The sequence below is a fragment of the Leucoraja erinacea genome, chromosome 25, assembly GCF_028641065.1.
Source record: "Leucoraja erinacea ecotype New England chromosome 25, Leri_hhj_1, whole genome shotgun sequence".
NCBI classification, from domain to species: Eukaryota; Metazoa; Chordata; class Chondrichthyes; order Rajiformes; family Rajidae; genus Leucoraja; species Leucoraja erinaceus.
This window is the reverse complement of record NC_073401.1, coordinates 30,993,923-31,010,607: the sequence shown is the minus strand read 5'-3', so window position 1 is coordinate 31,010,607 and position 16,685 is coordinate 30,993,923. Positions and strand designations below refer to the sequence as shown.

At 46.9% G+C, this 16,685-nt stretch overlaps 1 protein-coding gene across 1 annotated transcript in view; it reads left to right on the top strand.

Moving 5' to 3' along the window:
• Positions 1–16,685, top strand: part of dnah10 (dynein axonemal heavy chain 10) — a 123,036-nt gene that overhangs the window by 76,399 nt on the left and 29,952 nt on the right. The window contains exons 47-58 of the mRNA XM_055655466.1: positions 2,385–2,537; positions 3,772–4,032; positions 5,562–5,734; positions 7,040–7,133; positions 7,344–7,511; positions 8,407–8,595; positions 8,681–8,852; positions 9,475–9,678; positions 11,149–11,229; positions 11,738–11,935; positions 12,424–12,585; positions 15,637–15,811. Of these exons, the coding sequence (XP_055511441.1) occupies positions 2,385–2,537; positions 3,772–4,032; positions 5,562–5,734; positions 7,040–7,133; positions 7,344–7,511; positions 8,407–8,595; positions 8,681–8,852; positions 9,475–9,678; positions 11,149–11,229; positions 11,738–11,935; positions 12,424–12,585; positions 15,637–15,811 (2,030 nt within the window). The remainder of the gene's footprint in view (positions 1–2,384; positions 2,538–3,771; positions 4,033–5,561; positions 5,735–7,039; positions 7,134–7,343; positions 7,512–8,406; positions 8,596–8,680; positions 8,853–9,474; positions 9,679–11,148; positions 11,230–11,737; positions 11,936–12,423; positions 12,586–15,636; positions 15,812–16,685) is intronic.

The window sequence follows — 16,685 nt, the reverse complement described above, 5'->3', positions numbered from 1 at the left end:
GGAAGGCAAATTATTATCTGAATGATGTCAGATTAGGAGGTGCAACGAGACCTGGGTGTCCTTGTACATCAGTTATTGAAAGTAAGCATGCAGTTACAGCGGACAGTGAAGAAAGCTAATGGCATGTTGGCCTTCATTGCGAGAGGATTGGAGTATAGGAGCAAGAAGGTCCTACTGCAGTTGTACAGGGCCCTGCTGAGACCGCACCCGGAGTACTGTGTGGTCTAATTTGAGGAAGGACATCATTGCTATTGAGGGAGTGCAGCGTAGGTTCACCAGGTTAATTCCCGGGATGGCAGGACTGACATATGATGAAAGAATGGATCGACTGGGCTTATATACACTGGAATTCAGAAGGATGAGAGGGAATCTTATAGAAACATATAATATTCATAAGAGATTGGACAGGCTAGAGGGAGGAAAAATTATCCCGATGTCGAGGCAGCCCAGAACCAGGGGTCACAGTTTAAGAATAAGGGGTAGGCCATTTAGGATTGAGATAAGGAAAAACGTTTTCACCCAGAGAGTTGTGAATCTGTGGAATTCTCTGTCACAGAGGGCAGTGGATGTATTCAAGAGAGAGTTAGGTTTAGCTCTTGGGGCTAAATCAAGGGAAATGGGATAAAGCAGGAACGGGGTACTGGTTCTGGATGATCCACCATATTCATGTTGAATGACGGTGCTGGCTTGAAGGGCCGAATGGCCTACTCCTGCACCGCCATTCTATAATTAGGTTTCTATAAACCTCTTAATGTTGTCTTCCTGCCCCTTTTCCTTGATCGACCCCTCTCTGATTGGTCTATGGTGCCTCTGCCTGTCCATCAGAGAGAGGCGGTTAGTAATCTCAGGATTACCCGGTGTCATGGCAATAGACAATAGGTTGTTGTAACGAGAGCAGAAATGAGAGAATGGTAAAATGAATGCCTGGCTACACCATCATAGAGTGTTAGTTTAATCTGGCAGACATAGGAGTATTTGAACGGAGTTAGAAGGCAAGAATGGAAATTAAATACAAAAATAGCGACCAAAAGAGGAAGGTAGGCACAGAGTGCTGGAGTAACTCAGTGGGTCAGGCAGCATCTGTGGGGAACATGGATAGGTGACGTTTCACAGAGTGCTGGAGTAACTCAGCGGGTCAGGTAGCATCTGTGGAGAACATGGATAGGTGATGTTTCACAGAGTGCTGGAGTAACTCAGCGGGTCAGGTAGCATCTGTGGAGAACATGGATAGGTGACGTTTCACAGAGTGCTGGAGTAACTCAGCGGGTCAGGTAGCATCTGTGGAGAACATGGATAGGTGATGTTTCACAGAGTGCTGGAGTAACTCAGCGGGTCAGGTAGCATCTGTGGAGAGAACATGGATAGGTGACGTTTCACAGAGTGCTGGAGTAACACAGCGGGTCAGGCAGCATCTGTGGAGAACATGGATAGGTGACGTTTCACAGAGTGCTGGAGTAACTCAGCGGGTCAGGTAGCATCTGTGGAGAACATGGATAGGTGATGTTTCACAGAGTGCTGGAGTAACTCAGCGGGTCAGGCAGCATCTCTGGAGAACATGGATAGGTGACGTTTCACAGAGTGCTGGAGTGCTGGACAGGCAGCATCTCTGGGGAGAAGGAATGCCAAAAGAGAACAGCAGATGAAAGAAGGGCGAGGAGTAAACAGAGGCAAATAGTTGTAAAATCAAAGTTCTTAATAGGCTTGACAATGTAAAGTAGAACAGTCTAGGACCAGAGTTCATAGTCTCAGAATAAAGGAGTCCCAATCAATGCTGAGGTGAGAGAGAATCTAATCTCTCAAAGATTTGTGAATCTTTGGAATTCCTTGCAGATCCAGAGCCAGCAACATTATGGGGGACCCCTACCACCCCAGCAGCAGACTGTTCCAGCTGCTATGGTCAGGCAAACACCTCCGCTGTCATGCTGTGAAAACAGAGAGGATGAGACGGAGTTTCTTCCCACCGGCCATCAGGACTGTAAACTCTTATCTCACCAGGGACTAATTTACTGTTGTGTTGTGTCTTTTGTAAAACATTATTTTCTAACGTAAATATAAATACTGATTCTGTTCTATTCTGTTCTGTAGTTTTTGCACAATCCGCAGGCCTTGCTACTTTCATTTCACTGCTCTTGTATGTGTATGTGACAAATAAAATTGACTTGACTTGCCCTGAATGTTGGCGCGACTGCTTCCTGCAAGAGAGAGAGATGTTTAATATCAGTAAGGGAATCAAAGGTTGTGGTTAAAAGGCATGAAAGTGGACGTGGAAACGTTAGATCAATGATGATATTATTGAACAGCAGAGAGCAGGTTCAAGGGCTTAATGTCTACTATTGCTAATTGGTTTGGTTTTCCAGTCTGAGTATGTTTGTTTGATCTCTCAGCTGCTGTTGACGATCAACTTTTCATCTCGTACCACTTCAATGAATGTACAAAGAAACCTGGAGGCCAATGTGGAGAAACGCACCAAAGTCACATATGGACCGCCGATGGGGAAGCGTCTCCTGGTCTTCATTGATGATATGAACATGCCTAGGGTAGGTGGAGTCTCATTGATGATATGAACATGCCCAGATTAGGTGGAGTCTCATTGATGATATGAACATGCCCAGGGTAGGTGGAGCCTACCATTGATGATATGAATATGCCCAGAGTAGATGGAATCTCATTGATGATATGAACATGCCCAGGGTAGGTGGAGCCTATGAGCAACAATGAAAATTAATGTATTAGGTACAATCCTGCACTGAGCTGTCATTCACTCTGCCAATCCCAAAGATGACGCACAAGGGTATTCGTAGGCCCCCCTCGGTCATGACTGACCATGGGTGATGCATCTTAGTTGTTGGCTGCTTGCTCCAAACCTCGGCTAGAGCAGCGTCGCTGAAGAGAGCTTGTGGCTGAAGAGAGCAATGCGGGAGTGACAGTCTCTGTGGCAAAGGTCACATTTGTGTGTGGTCTCTGGTTTGTTGAGTTGCTGCGCTCCTTTCTGCGTGCCCGCTTGTCTGCCGCTGCGTTCAACAGTTTCTCTTCCCCCGTTTTGAGATGTTAGTTCAGGGTACCTCTCCACCTCGTGCGGTCAGCTGCACGGCTCTCCCAGGACTCCACATCGATGTTGAGCGCCTTCATATCTCTCTTGCAGACATCCTTGTAACGTAGCTGGGGGCAGCCGATGGTTCTGCTCCTAGTGAGATACTTTAAACACAACCTGTCATCCGGATAAAATGGAAATAATCAATGCTCAACATGTTCAACAAATGACCACATTTGTTGAGCTTCTCATGTCTGCTCCACCGTTGAATTCATGGTTGATCCAAAATTTCACAGGTTTGCCCTTGTTTCATAACTTTGATTCCTTACCTGATTAGAAATGTATCCATCTTAATTTAGTCAACATGCTTTAGTACATGGGAGATTGTGACTCACAAATCATTGATTTTTTTGAAGATGTGACCAAAAAGATTGATGAGGGCAGAGCTGTAGCCGTTGTGTACATGGATTTGAACAAGCCTTTGGACAAGTTCCACATGGTCGGCTGCTCTGGAAGGTTACATCACACGGGATCCGAGGAGAGATAGCTGACAGGATAGACAATTGGCTTCATGGTCCTTCATACAAAAACATAATTGATGTATGATTTATGCATAATTGTTGTATGTAAGATAGTAAAAAGGAAAGGTCTGTGTGAAAACTAGAACAAAACAATTTCCCACCTTGAATAATTTCTGCCGTTCTAAGGGTCATCTGCCTTTGTGGTTTGTTGACAACTAGGTTGATGAGTATGGAACACAGCAACCCATTGCTCTGCTGAAACTCCTGCTGGAGAAAGGTGGCATGTACGATCGTGGCAAGGAACTGAACTATAAGATCCTGAAGGACCTGGGCTTTATTGCTGCTATGGGAAAAGCTGGAGGTGGACGTAACGAAGTGGATCCTAGGTTTATCTCGCTCTTTTGTGTGTTCAACGTGACGTTCCCAGCAGAAGAATCATTATTTTCAATTTACACTTCCATTCTGAAAGGGCACACGATGGTAATTATTGTGTAAAGAAACCAGTGCTTACTGTTTATCTTGGGAGTGACCTTTCATTAACCTTTCCCTGCAGATTTAATAAGTAAACCAGTCCCCCCTGATTCCTTCCAATTTAATTAAAATAATGTTTGATGCTGGAGTTGAGTTTCCAATATCGGTGAAGTCTGGTATTAAAGTAGCTGCTACACTCACATGACCACCAGACAGCACCTCATACGTCTCGTACTTGATTCCTAACAGTTACTGAAGCACAATATTACCCTAGTGTCCAAGACAGAGGCAAAACTGAATAGTATCGGAGTATTGCTGGAGTGTGTGCCCTATTAATCCTGCATTTTGCTTCAGCCCCAACATGTTTGTGCCAACATGATGCAAATTTAAACTAATCCAATCTGCCTGCAGAGGGTCTCTATCCCTCCACACCCTGCCTGCTCGTATGCCTGTCTAAATGCCTCTTAAATGCTGCCATCGTATTTGCTCCCTCTCCCCCACAGTGCATACCAAGCATCTACCATTCTGCACATCTTTTAAACTTTCCCCTCTTGCCTTAAAGCTTACCCCGCTAATATTTGACCTTTTACCCTGAGGAAAAAGGCTCTGACTTAGTTTAATTTAGAGATACAGCACGTAAACAGACCCTTCTGCCCACCGGGTCTGTGCTGACCAGCGATCCCCGCACATTAACACTAACCTACACCCACTTGGGACAATTTTTACATATACCAAGCCAATTAACATCTACGTCTTTGGAATGTGGGAGGAAACCGAAGATCTCAGAGAAAACCCACTCGGGTCACGGGGTGAACGTACAAACTCCGTACAGACAGCACCCGTAATCGGGATCAAACCTGGGTCTCTGGCGCGGCATTTGCTGTAAGGCAGCGACTCTCCTGCTGCGCCACTGTGACTGTACCATATCTGTGTCTCTCATAATTTTATATACTTGTATCAGTTCAGTTCTCAGTGTCTGGTGCTCCAGAGGAAACAATCAAAGTTTGTCCAATCTCTCCTTATGTCAAATATCCCTAATCCAGGTAATATCCAGGTGAAACTCTTCCACTAGCTCCAAAGCCTCCATTTCCTTCCTGTGACGTGATGACCAGAACTGCACACAATGCTCCACATGTGGTTAACCAAATCTTCATACAACAGAGAAACAGGCCCATCAATCCAAGCAAGATGCCCATGTCTAGCTCATGCCCATCTAACCTTTCCTATCCTTGTATCTGTGCAGGTGCCTTTTAAATGTTATTGTAGCTGCCTCAACTACTGTCTATTCCCCTCACTATTTTATACACCTCTTAATCCTCGTAAATCAGGGTGGGATTTTAGAATAGATTCCCTCGAAAGGCTGGAGCTTAATCTGAGATCAGTCTTGGTTGGATTAACAAGACAAATGGAGCACCATTGAGGACCTCCTGTCCTGGTTGTGTCCTGAGAGAGTGCTGAATGAAAGGGCAAGAGTTGTGGTAGTAAGAGTGGAGCTGTACAATGGCCTGAAACTAATCACATCACTGATTTTTGAACAGACTTTCAGTGAAGATGTCCAGTCAATCAGTGTTAAAGTGACGTCAGCTACTCTCCAACTGTACACCATGATCGTGCAAGAACTGCCTCCAACTCCGTCCAAATTCCACTACATCTTCAATCTGCGTGACCTGTCCAGAGTGTTCAATGGACTTGTCCTTGCAACCCCTGAGAGGTGAGCTTATAAACCTGTCTGATTGGGAAGGGATCATTGATGCCAGCATGTCTATAGCATTGATTGTATCCCCGTGAAGGTTGAAATAGCCACTATTCCGATGGGTGGAGCCGCCAGCCAGCAGCTGTTCGTCTTTGCCACTTGGGGAATTGGGGGAAACTGGTTTTTAGTCACTTACCTCGGTGGAATGCGACTTTTCTCCTAGTTGCATTCCGCCCTCCCTCGCGGCCTAACAACTTGGATTGGTGCGGCCTTTCCCGGAGTCGGGTGCAGAGCTTCAGCGGCAGGTGCAGCGCGGACTTTCCATCGCGGAGCCAGGTGATCCTTTGCTGGGGGTCGCTAAAAGAAGTGCTCCGACCGTCGGCCTGCGGTCTATAACATACTGAAGCCGCAGTCTGTGGAGCTTCTAGCCGCGGGCGAAGTGTGGACTTTAAGAGCTCCGACCGCCAACCTGCGGCCTATAACATCGCGAAGCCCTGGTCTCCGGTAGGAAGCGGCCGATCCGTGAACTCCAAGCCGTGGAGTGTGTTCCATCTGTCCAAACATCGGAGTTTTGAGTATCCCGACGAGTAGCGGCGACTGCGGATGGTTCATGGGCCCGACCACGGATGAATAAAGGAGGAGGACTGACAGAGTTATTGCCTTCCACCACAGTGAAGAATGTTGATTCCACTGTGGTGGATGTTCATGTTGTATTCTATTGTGTCTTGTGCTCTTTTGTTTGTATGGCTGCATGGTAAGTCAAATCCCACTGTACCTTAATTGGTGCATGTGGCAATAAATGTGAACTTGAACTTGTCTCTGATTGGTAAGAGATCATTGATGCCAGCATGTCTATAGCATTGACTGTATCCCCCTGAAGGTTGAAATAGCTTCAGGGTCATCAAGTGGTAGTTGTGGTCACGTCCCACATCAGACTCCCACAGCTTGCTTTCACTAGTGTTGATTGTGGTGTGGTTGAAAGACCAGACATCAAGTGACATCATGCTTAAGAAGGAAATGCAGATGCTGGAAAATCGAAGGTAGACAAAAATGCGGGAGAAACTCAGCGGGTGAGGCAGCATCTATGGAGCAAAGGAAATAGGCAACGTTTCGGGTAAGTGGAAAGTGCCGGAGAGGGGGTAGTTTTGCTGGGGTGGGACGAATTGACCAGGGAGTTACGGAGGGAGCGGTCTCTGCGGAAGCAGACGTGTATGTGAGCAGATGTATGTGAGCAGATACTCGGAACGGATACAAATCCTGATATTTAACAGACATTTACTTCTTCCATTCTCAAAATCTTTTCTTTCTCTACAATTTGGCAAGGTTTCAGACAGTTGCACAGATGGTCCGGCTGTGGAGAAACGAATGCCTTCGAGTGTTTCATGACAGGCTCATTAATGAGGAGGACAAAATGCTGGTTAGTATAAAGGTCACCAGACTCCACTGTATCTCATGACAAGTTGATCAGGTCAGATCAAGCCTATGTCCTCAAAATACATTAAAACTTGCTCTATTGAAACAAATGATTTGAAGGGAATGATCAAATGTAGCAAATAAATTGTGAAAATCCATTCTGCATGGATTATGGTTTTTCTTTCAAGGTTTAATTTTTTTTTTAATTTTTAAGGTTCAAGGAAATATCAACCAGTTATTAGAAGAACATTTCCCGACGATATTTGAGCAAGCCAGCAGGAATCCGATTCTGTTTGGAGATTACCGCACCTTCATGCATGAGGGTGAACCACGGGTGTATGAGGATCTGCAGGACTACGAAGCTGCCAAAGCTCTCTTCCAGGTGGGGAGGAACAAGAACCATTACACCTTACACCAATCCATTCCCTTTGAACAATTGTTTTAAGAAACCAATGCTTCTAGAACATGACTATCTCTCACATCTTGTGGCAAACAGATCCAAATGGCTCTGGTGCAGTCATGCAGATCGGGTAAAGATCTTATTGTTGGTTTCTCTGTTGCCATTTATATGAAAATAGCTGGGATATTAGATGGAGTATATGCAAGGGAGAAGATGTTTGGATGAAGGGCAAAGCATCTTTGAAGGTCGATAAATCACCAGGTTGGAAGAATATGAAACTGCAGATGTTGGAATCTTGAGCGCTGGAGTAACTCAGCGGGGTCAGTGAGACGATGTATCGGGCTCGGACCCTTCGTCAGACTGAAGAAGAGTTCCAGTGTGAAATGTCTTCTGTCCATTCCCTCCACAGATGCTGCCTGACCTGGCTGAGTTCCCCAGCACTATGGATGAATATCCATCCTGTCCAATAACCCTGCTTACAGGAGTAGTGCCAGAAGATTGGGGACTGCTAACGTGGCACTGTTGTTCATTAAAGACACTGTCCTAATCTAGTGTGCACTGCCTTTCACATTTGTTTTGTTTTCCCTCTCATTTGATGTTACTATTTTTCTTGCCACTGTCTGCATGCACAATCTGCCCCTTCCCAGCACTGACCATCATTTCCCTATTTCTCCTTCATGTCCGTCTTCCGAAATACTCCCTCACCTGAACCCTTATCATAGCTTTTGTCTCTTCTGATTCTGCCCTTGTTTCATGCTTGCTGAACTGGGGTAAAGATGTTGCTGATGAATGTCATCATTTTTCTTGTTTTTGAATGATAATTTGGCACGTAGAGATTGGCAGGTTAATTAGTTAAATTGGATTGATTGTGTGACAGGAAATTTTGGAAGAGTACAATGAGACAAAGTCGCACATGAGGCTGGTGCTGTTCGATGATGCTGTGGAGCACTTGACACGGATTCATCGCATCATCCGGATGGACAGGGGCCACGCTCTGTTGGTGGGAGTTGGAGGGTCCGGCAAGCAATCCCTCACCAAGCTGGCCTCCTACACAGCCGACTGCGAGGTATGCTTCTCTCCAGACTGGGTGCATATTCACACAGAGCCAGCAACAATAAGCACTTACACATTTTCATTTTTGTTTTTATCAGATTTATGAGATTGTTCTGAGTCGTGGTTATGCAGAGACTAATTTCCGAGACGATTTGAAAGCTCTGTATCTGAAGCTAGGCATTGAGAACAAGCCGACAGTCTTTCTCTTTACTGATGCCCACGTGGCTGAGGAAGGATTCCTGGAGCTGATAAACAACATGCTGACCTCGGGTATTGCAACAACTGCACTCCGCCGCCGCACACTTCAAGTCCACAAACGCTTTATCACAATGCTTACTGGTGCTCTGATGCACTTCCATCTTGAACATGTAGAGTATTGGTTCCTGGTGTTCAGCCCAGAACAGTACGTAAAGTCTCAAGGCACGGACACAAGCCATTTGGCCCAACTCTCCAAGAAACAGGGTTGCGGCCGACCAAGTTATCTAGCCAAACTATTCCCACTTGCCCCATATCCCTCCAAACTATTCCCAGCCCTTGGACTCCTCCTCTTCCTTTTTCCTTTATTCTCCCCGTTGCCCGCCCCCCACCCTACATCAGTCTGAAGAAGGGATTCGGCCCGAAACGTCGCCTATTTCCTTAGGCAACGTTTCGGGCCGAAGAAGGGTTTCGGCCCGAAACGTTGCCTATTTCCTTCGCTCCATACATGCTGCTGCACCCGCTGAGTTTCTCCAACACTTTTGTCTACCAGCAGTAGTGAATGACACCAGGGATCAGTAGTGAATCAGAATTATCACACGACTTCTTTGGGCCAGCGATCCTGGGCTGAAAAGGAAACTACAGAATGAAAGCAAGCTGGTGCTGATGGGATTTCTTTGTTAACGTTCTTTTCCAGGCATTGTCCCGGCACTTTTTCCAGATGACGAGAAAGAAACGATTTTAGGACAAGTAAGAGATGAAGCAATGAAAGCTGGCTGCAGTCCAGCTAAAGAGAGTATCTGGCAGTTCTTTGTTAATAAGAGCGCCAGTAACCTGCACATAGTATTGGGCATGTCACCTGTGGGAGATCTATTACGCACACGGTGCAGAAACTTTCCAGGTTTGTCTATGTCATTGTGTGTGTTACAGTGCTTGGATATTCATTGTTGTATTACAGTTAGAGATCATGTGTCATTTCTACTCAGTGGGCTTGTACTTCAAAGGAATTAACAGTATGAAGCATGAGCCTGGAGATCCCAGTACTCGACACCCGTGGGTGGGTGCTGGGTGGGTGGGTGGGTGCTGGGTGGGTGGGTGTGGGTGGGTGGGTACTGGGTGGGGGGTACTGGGTGGTGGGGGGGGGGGTGGGGGGTGGGTGGGTGGGTGGGTGGGTGGGTGGGTGGGTACTGGGTGGGTGGGTGCTGGGTGGGGTGGGGGGTGCTGGGTGGGTCGTGGGTGGGGGGTGGGAGCAGGGTGTCGTTAACCGCCTGCATTAACCACACGTCAGAGGCTGAACGACCGATGCACTCTCTCTGGGTTGACAACTTTGCAGATGATTGAGAGTTCACATATTGGATGGTCATTTGATTGATTGGGTTTGTCTGCTTTATGGACAAATTCTAAATGTAACGTGGAGTGGTGGGAGTTGCAAATTCTCCGTATTGTCCGCAACACTGAGGGAGGTGGACTCAAGTTGTGAAACTCATTATGTGGGCTATGTCTTTATAACTAGAATGTTGTGAGGCCTTTTCTATACGCAGAGTGAAGAATATTGGATGAAAACTCTTCTGTGATTAGGTGGTTCTGAGGAGGAAACATGGAAAATAGGTGCAGGAGTAGGCCATTCGGCCCTGGGATCCAGCACGGCCATTCAATATGAGCGTGGCTGATGATCCCATTCCTGTTTTCTCCCTTGATTCCGTGTGATTTGCATCTCTCAGCATTTCCACATCAATGCTCTATCGCTCCAGCATCCCTGCTGCCAACTGCTTTCACAAATGGATTATTAAAATGGAAATGAGTTGACTGTATATTTACTAAACAACTTTAGTGATTGAATTTTCAGTTTATTAACTGCAGAAGAAGCTTTATGTGTCATTCTTGCAGACTGAAGTTATATTTACTGTGCTGTGATAGGAATAGCTCACATGTTATATATGGTCTGTGGTCTATAGACCCTAACCCTAACCATTCACCCATGGTCTGTCATATACATTGGTCTAGAGACACACTGAACTTTTATCTCCCGTAATTTATGTTTACATATTCTGTTGTGCTGCAGCAAGCAAGAAGCCTTGTACTACCGGTGGCACTGGTGCCAGCAGCCTCCACCTACAGCCCGGTATCTTTTTGTTTTTTTGTTTATTTTGTTATGTTAAAAGTGTATTTTTTTTGTGTTTTTTTGTGTTTTTATGTGGGGGAAGAGGGCACGGTGCGGGAAATTCATTTCGTTGTCTCAAAGTGAGGCAACGACAATAAAATTTGAATACAAGAATGAATACAAGAATACAAGAATTTCATTGTCCTATCTGGGACACATGACAATAAAACTCTCTTGACTTGACTTGACTGAGAGAGATGTGTTTTGCAGGTCTAGTGAACAACACTGGGATTGACTGGTTCTTACCGTGGCCACCTCAAGCCCTGCTCGCTGTGGCACAGGCATTCCTAGGTGAGCTACATGCCCCTTCACTCAACCTAACCTTGCTCTGTCATGTGGATGTGTGGGCAAGATGCCAGCCTGCAAATGTACCTTTAGGCCAACAAGTTGTGAAGCTCAGAAGCAAATGGAACCCGTTAATCCTTCGCAACAGTTATCTAAGCTGTTTGTGAGAAAACTGTGAACTGAATCTATACTGAGGCACAAAATGCTGGAGTAACTCTCCGGGGACAGGCAGCATCTCTGGAGAGAAGGAATGGATGACGTTTTGGGTCGAGACCCTTCTTCAGACTGAAAGTCACGGGAAAGGGAAACGAGAGATATAGACGATGATGTAGATATAAAACGATGATAAATAAAATGGGCCATTGTTAACTGTTTGTGGGGTGAAAACGAAAAGCTGGTGTGACTTGGATGGGGGAGGGATAGAGAGAGAGAGCGAGAGGGAGAGGGAATGCTGGGGTTACTTGAAATTATTAATGATACTGAGGCACAATCATCTGTCATTCCCTCTTTGCAGGAAAGAACCCAATGATTCCAAGTGAGCATTTTGAAAATGTGATAGACCATGTGGTGATGGCACACAATTCTGTGGAAGAGTACAGTCAGACATTCCTGCTGAAGTTACGTCGCAGTAACTATGTCACTCCGAAAAACTACCTGGACTTCATCAACACTTACGCTCGCTTATTGAATGAGAAAGATCAGTTCATTTTGGGTAGGATCAGCTCATCAAAGGGAAAGTGAACCAAAGTTTGACAATGTTTGTTGAGTTCAGGGACTTACTGTTAAACCATTTACATTATCCTTGTGTGTAAACTTTTAAAAAACAGCTTGCATTTGTTAAATTTGTTAAATGATAATGGTCTTGCATCTTGTGACTACACAACCAGATTCCTTTATACACCTGCATTAATGCCCCGAGAGGTGAGAGAAGTTCCACCAAAACAGTGGAGAGATCAGGATGTTGATCAAACATTGGATGGAGGAGAGGAAAGTAAAGAGGCGGAGGGATTGGGGGAAACTCCAAGCAGAGGAGGGAGGGAGGAGGTGGGTGGGAAGGTTGGAGAGCAGGGATTAGAGCTAGTGGCCTGCTGAAGATCCAAGATGAGGGCCCTGTCAGGGGAGACAATGACTTCTAATGTTGATGAGAGCAATGTTACCGTCACCAATTCTAATGCAATCTCCTTTGTCATTTCCCTGCAGCGCAGTGCAAGCGTTTGGAGGGTGGATTGGACAAGTTAAAGGAGGCCAGTGTTCAGCTAGCTGAGTTAAACCAGAAGCTAGCAGAACAAAAGATTGTACTGGCAGAGAAAACTGAAGCGTGTGAAGCCCTGTTGGCAGAGATTGCCCTGAACACCACTATTGGTAAGGCCAGCTTGCTGGATATCCTTGCGTGTCATTCAGTGAAGTCACAGCTGATCCATGCAGCCTCAACACCACTTTCCCTGCTCCCTCGTTACATAAAATGCCTGTCCGTCTCCATCTTGTCATCACCACGCATGGGATCAAACCCTCTGAGAGGAGTTCCCTCTTGGTCTCCATCTGACATGGGTGCTTCCTCTTGTTGAGTCTATCACCCCCATTAACACTCCTGCCAATCCCCACAGAACATTGTGTGTCAATAAGATCACCTCTCATTCTTCCAAACTGTAATGAACCTCACCCCAGCCTGCTGAATCCCCAGCACACATTGATCTGTCAGCTGCTACCTTCAAGTGTTGCTGCTAACATCAATACTGTCAGCTCAGGTTTCCTACATTTATCCAACAATGTACATTTACCAGATGGAGATCAACAAATCTATGGTCACCCTCACAGATTCCCATTGGTGCTGCAGCTTCTGTGTTGAGTGGATGGTTCTGTGCATGGACTCCCCTGCAACCATGCACAAAGGGATGCACATCTGTCACATCACTTCAAAGGATCAGCTCGAGGTGGATATGAGTGATCTGCTTTGCTCAATGTCCCTTGAGAAACTGATCCAACACTTTTTAAAGCAGGGTCTCGACTCCCAAAACGTCACCTATTCCTTCTCTCCAGAGATGCTGCCAGTCCCACTGAGTTACTCCAGCACTCAGTCCATCTTCTGACCCAACACAATGCATTCTCCTGAAAGGCCTGCTCTAAGTTGGAGATTGTGCCCTCAGGGTGAGGCATGGTGCCAGCCACACTGTTGCAGAGGTGCCCAGTCCCCACCACTTTACACTGTGTTACATCACCACGTTACATCACCGTGTTAGGAGGTGAAAGTTGCTGACAAATGAAGTTCAAACAAGGTGGTATTTAATTTTAGTCTGTGCCAATCTTTGCACAATGCAAGGTAGACAAAAATGCTGGAGAAACTCAGCGGGTGAGGCAGCATCTATGGAGCGAAAGAAATGGGCAACGTTTCGGATCGAGACCCTTCAGACTGATGTGAGGGTGAGGGCGGGAAGAAGAAAGGAAGAGGCGGAGACTGTGGGCTGAGGGAGAGCTGAGAAGGGGAGGAGAAAGCAGGGACTACCTGCAATTATAGAAGTCAATGTTCATACCGCTGGGGTGTATTGCGTACAGTTTTGGTCTTCAAATCTGAGGAAGGACATTATTGCCATAGAGGGAGTGCAGAGACGGTTCACCAGACTGATTCTTGGTATGACAGGACTGTCTTATGAAGAAAGACTGGATAGACTTGGTTTATACTCTCTAGAATTTAGGAGATTGAGAGGGGATCTTATAGAAACTTACAAAATTCTTAAGGGGTTGGACAGGCTAGATGCAGGAAGATTGTTCCCGATGTTAGGGAAGTCCAGGACAAGGGGTCGCAGCTTAAGGATTAGGGGGAAATCCTTTAAAACTGAGATGAGAAGAACTTTTTTCACACAGAGAGTGGTGAATCTGTGGAACTCTCTGCCACAGAGGGTAGTTGAGGCCAGTTCATTGGCTATATTTAAGAGGGAGTTAGATGTGGCCCTTGTGGCTAAGGGGATCAGGGGGTATGGAGAGAAGGCAGGTACGGGATACTGAGTTGGATGATCAGCCATGATCATATTGAATGGCGGTGCAGGCTCGAAGGGCCTGCACCTAATTTTTATGTTTCTATGTAAATTGCCCAAGCGAAATATGAGGTGATGCTCCTCCAATTTACAGTGGTCCTCACTCTGGCCATGGAGGAGGCCCAGGACAGAAAGGTCAGATTCGGAATGGGAGGGGGAGTTGAAGTGCTGAGCCACCGAGAGATCAGGTTGGTTAATGTGAACTGAGTGGAGGTGATGGGCGAAGCGATCACCAAGCCTACGCTTGGTCTCATCAATGTAGATCAGCTGACACCTAGAGCAGTGGATGCAACCGATGAGGTTGGAGGAGGTGCAGGTGAACCTCTGCCGCACTTGGAACGACTGCTTGAGTCCTTGAATGGAGTCAAGGGGTGATGTAAAGGGACAAGTGTAGCATTTATTGCGTTTGCAAGGGAAAGTGCCAGGAGAGGGGGTGGTTTGGGTGGGAAGGGACAAATTGACCAGGGAGTTACAGAGGGACCGGTGTCGGCGGAAAGCAGACAGGGGAGGAGATGGGAAGATGTGGCCAGTGGTTGGATCCCATTGGAGGTGGCGAAAATGTCGGAGAATTATTTGTTGTATGTGATGGTTGGTAGGGTGGACGTGAGGACAAGGGGGACTCTGCCCTTGTTACGAGTGGGAGGGATGGGGAGAGAGAGCAGAGTTATGGGGTAATGAAAAGACCCTGGTGAGAGCCTCATCTACAGTAGAAGAGGGGAACCCCCGTTCCCTGAAGAATGGGGACATCTCTGATGCCCTGGTGTGGAACACCTCATCCTGGGAGCAGATGCGGCGTAGACGGAGGAATTCGGTGTAGGGAATGTAGTCCTTGCAGGAAGCAGGGTGGGAAGAAGTGTAGTCCAGATAGCCGTAGGAGTCAGTGGGTTTATAGTGGATGTTGGTCAGAAGTCTATCACCTGCGATGGAGATAGTGAGGTCTAGAAACGGTAGGGAGATGCCGGAAATGGTCCAGGTGCATTTGAGTGCCGGATGGAAGTTAGTGGTGAAATGGATGAAGTCAGTGAATTGAGTGTGTGTGCAGGACATAGCACCAATGCTGTCCTCGATGTAGTGGAGGTAGAGTTCGGGGATAGGGCCACGGTTCGCCTCGAACAAAGAGCTCTAGGGGCTAGTGGAGTCAAGGGATATGGGGAGTAAGCAGGCACGGGTTATTGATAGGGGACAATCAGCCATTATCACATTGAATGGCAGTGCTGCACCTGTTTTCTATGTTTCTATGACATACCCTACAAAGAGGTGGGCATAGCTAGGGCCCATGCGCGTGCCCATAGCTACGCTTTGTATTTGGAAAAATCCACCCTTTTACAAAATGCAATATGTCAGAAGCATAAACAAAGGTTGATATCCACGTTTCTATTTCCAGCTGAGGAGAAGAGGAAGCTGGCAGAGGAGAAAGCTGCGGAGATAGAGGAGCAGAATAAGGTGATAGCTGTGGAGAAGCAGGAGGCAGAGAATGCGTTGGCCGAGGCACTGCCCGCCCTCGAGGCAGCAAGGGTGGCTCTGCAGAGTCTGGACAAGTCTGACGTTACAGAGATCAGGTAACACCAGCCCACCTGCACACCCTCAACAACACTGGACTTTCTAACAAGTTAACAAATTCAACTGCATTGGGTTACAAGGACGGTGGTAGAGTATGTGTAGAAAATTGACAAAAATGGGAAAACAAGAGTTGTGGAGCTTGATTTGTCGAGGCTGGTTGATGTATATTGTGGTATTTCCTCTGAGGTGCCTCATATTGTTGTGTGGGTGTTGTGTGTGTGTGTGGGTGTTTGTGTGTGTGTGTTGTGTGTGTGTGTGTGTGTGTGTGGGTGTGGGTGTTTGTTTGTGTGTGTGTGTGTGTGTGTGTGTGTGTGTGTGTGTGTGTGTGTGTGTGTGTGTGGGTGTGTGTTTGTGTGTGTGTGTGTGTGTGTGTGTGTGTGTGTGTGTGTGTGGGTGTGTGTGTGGGTGTGTGTGGGTGTTGTGTGTGTGGTGGTGTGTGTGTGTGTGTGAGAGGTGTGTGTGTGTGGGAGTTGTTCAGAAGCCCTACCCCTATTGTCTTCCATACTTCCTTACAGCAGAGAAGGGGGGACATCTTTATCAGCGGTTCCATATTTCCACTAATTTTCCATGTATCCTATTCTCCTGACATCCATCCATGGGCCCAGATTTGACTGTGAGAGGGGGGAGTGAGAGAGGGGGAGAGTGCGCGGTGTGGAGGGGGGCTGTGTTGGGCTCTACTATGACAGGTCACTACACTATGGCCAGTGAGAGAGGGGGTGAGGGGGCAGTGAGAGAGGGGGGACTGAGTGAGGGGCCAGTGAGAGAGGGGGGACTGAGTGAGGGGGCAGTGAGAGAGGGGGGCTGTGGTGGGCTCTATTGCAACAGGCCACTACACTGTGGCGAGTGTCATGCTAATTGAGAGTTGTTCGAGTC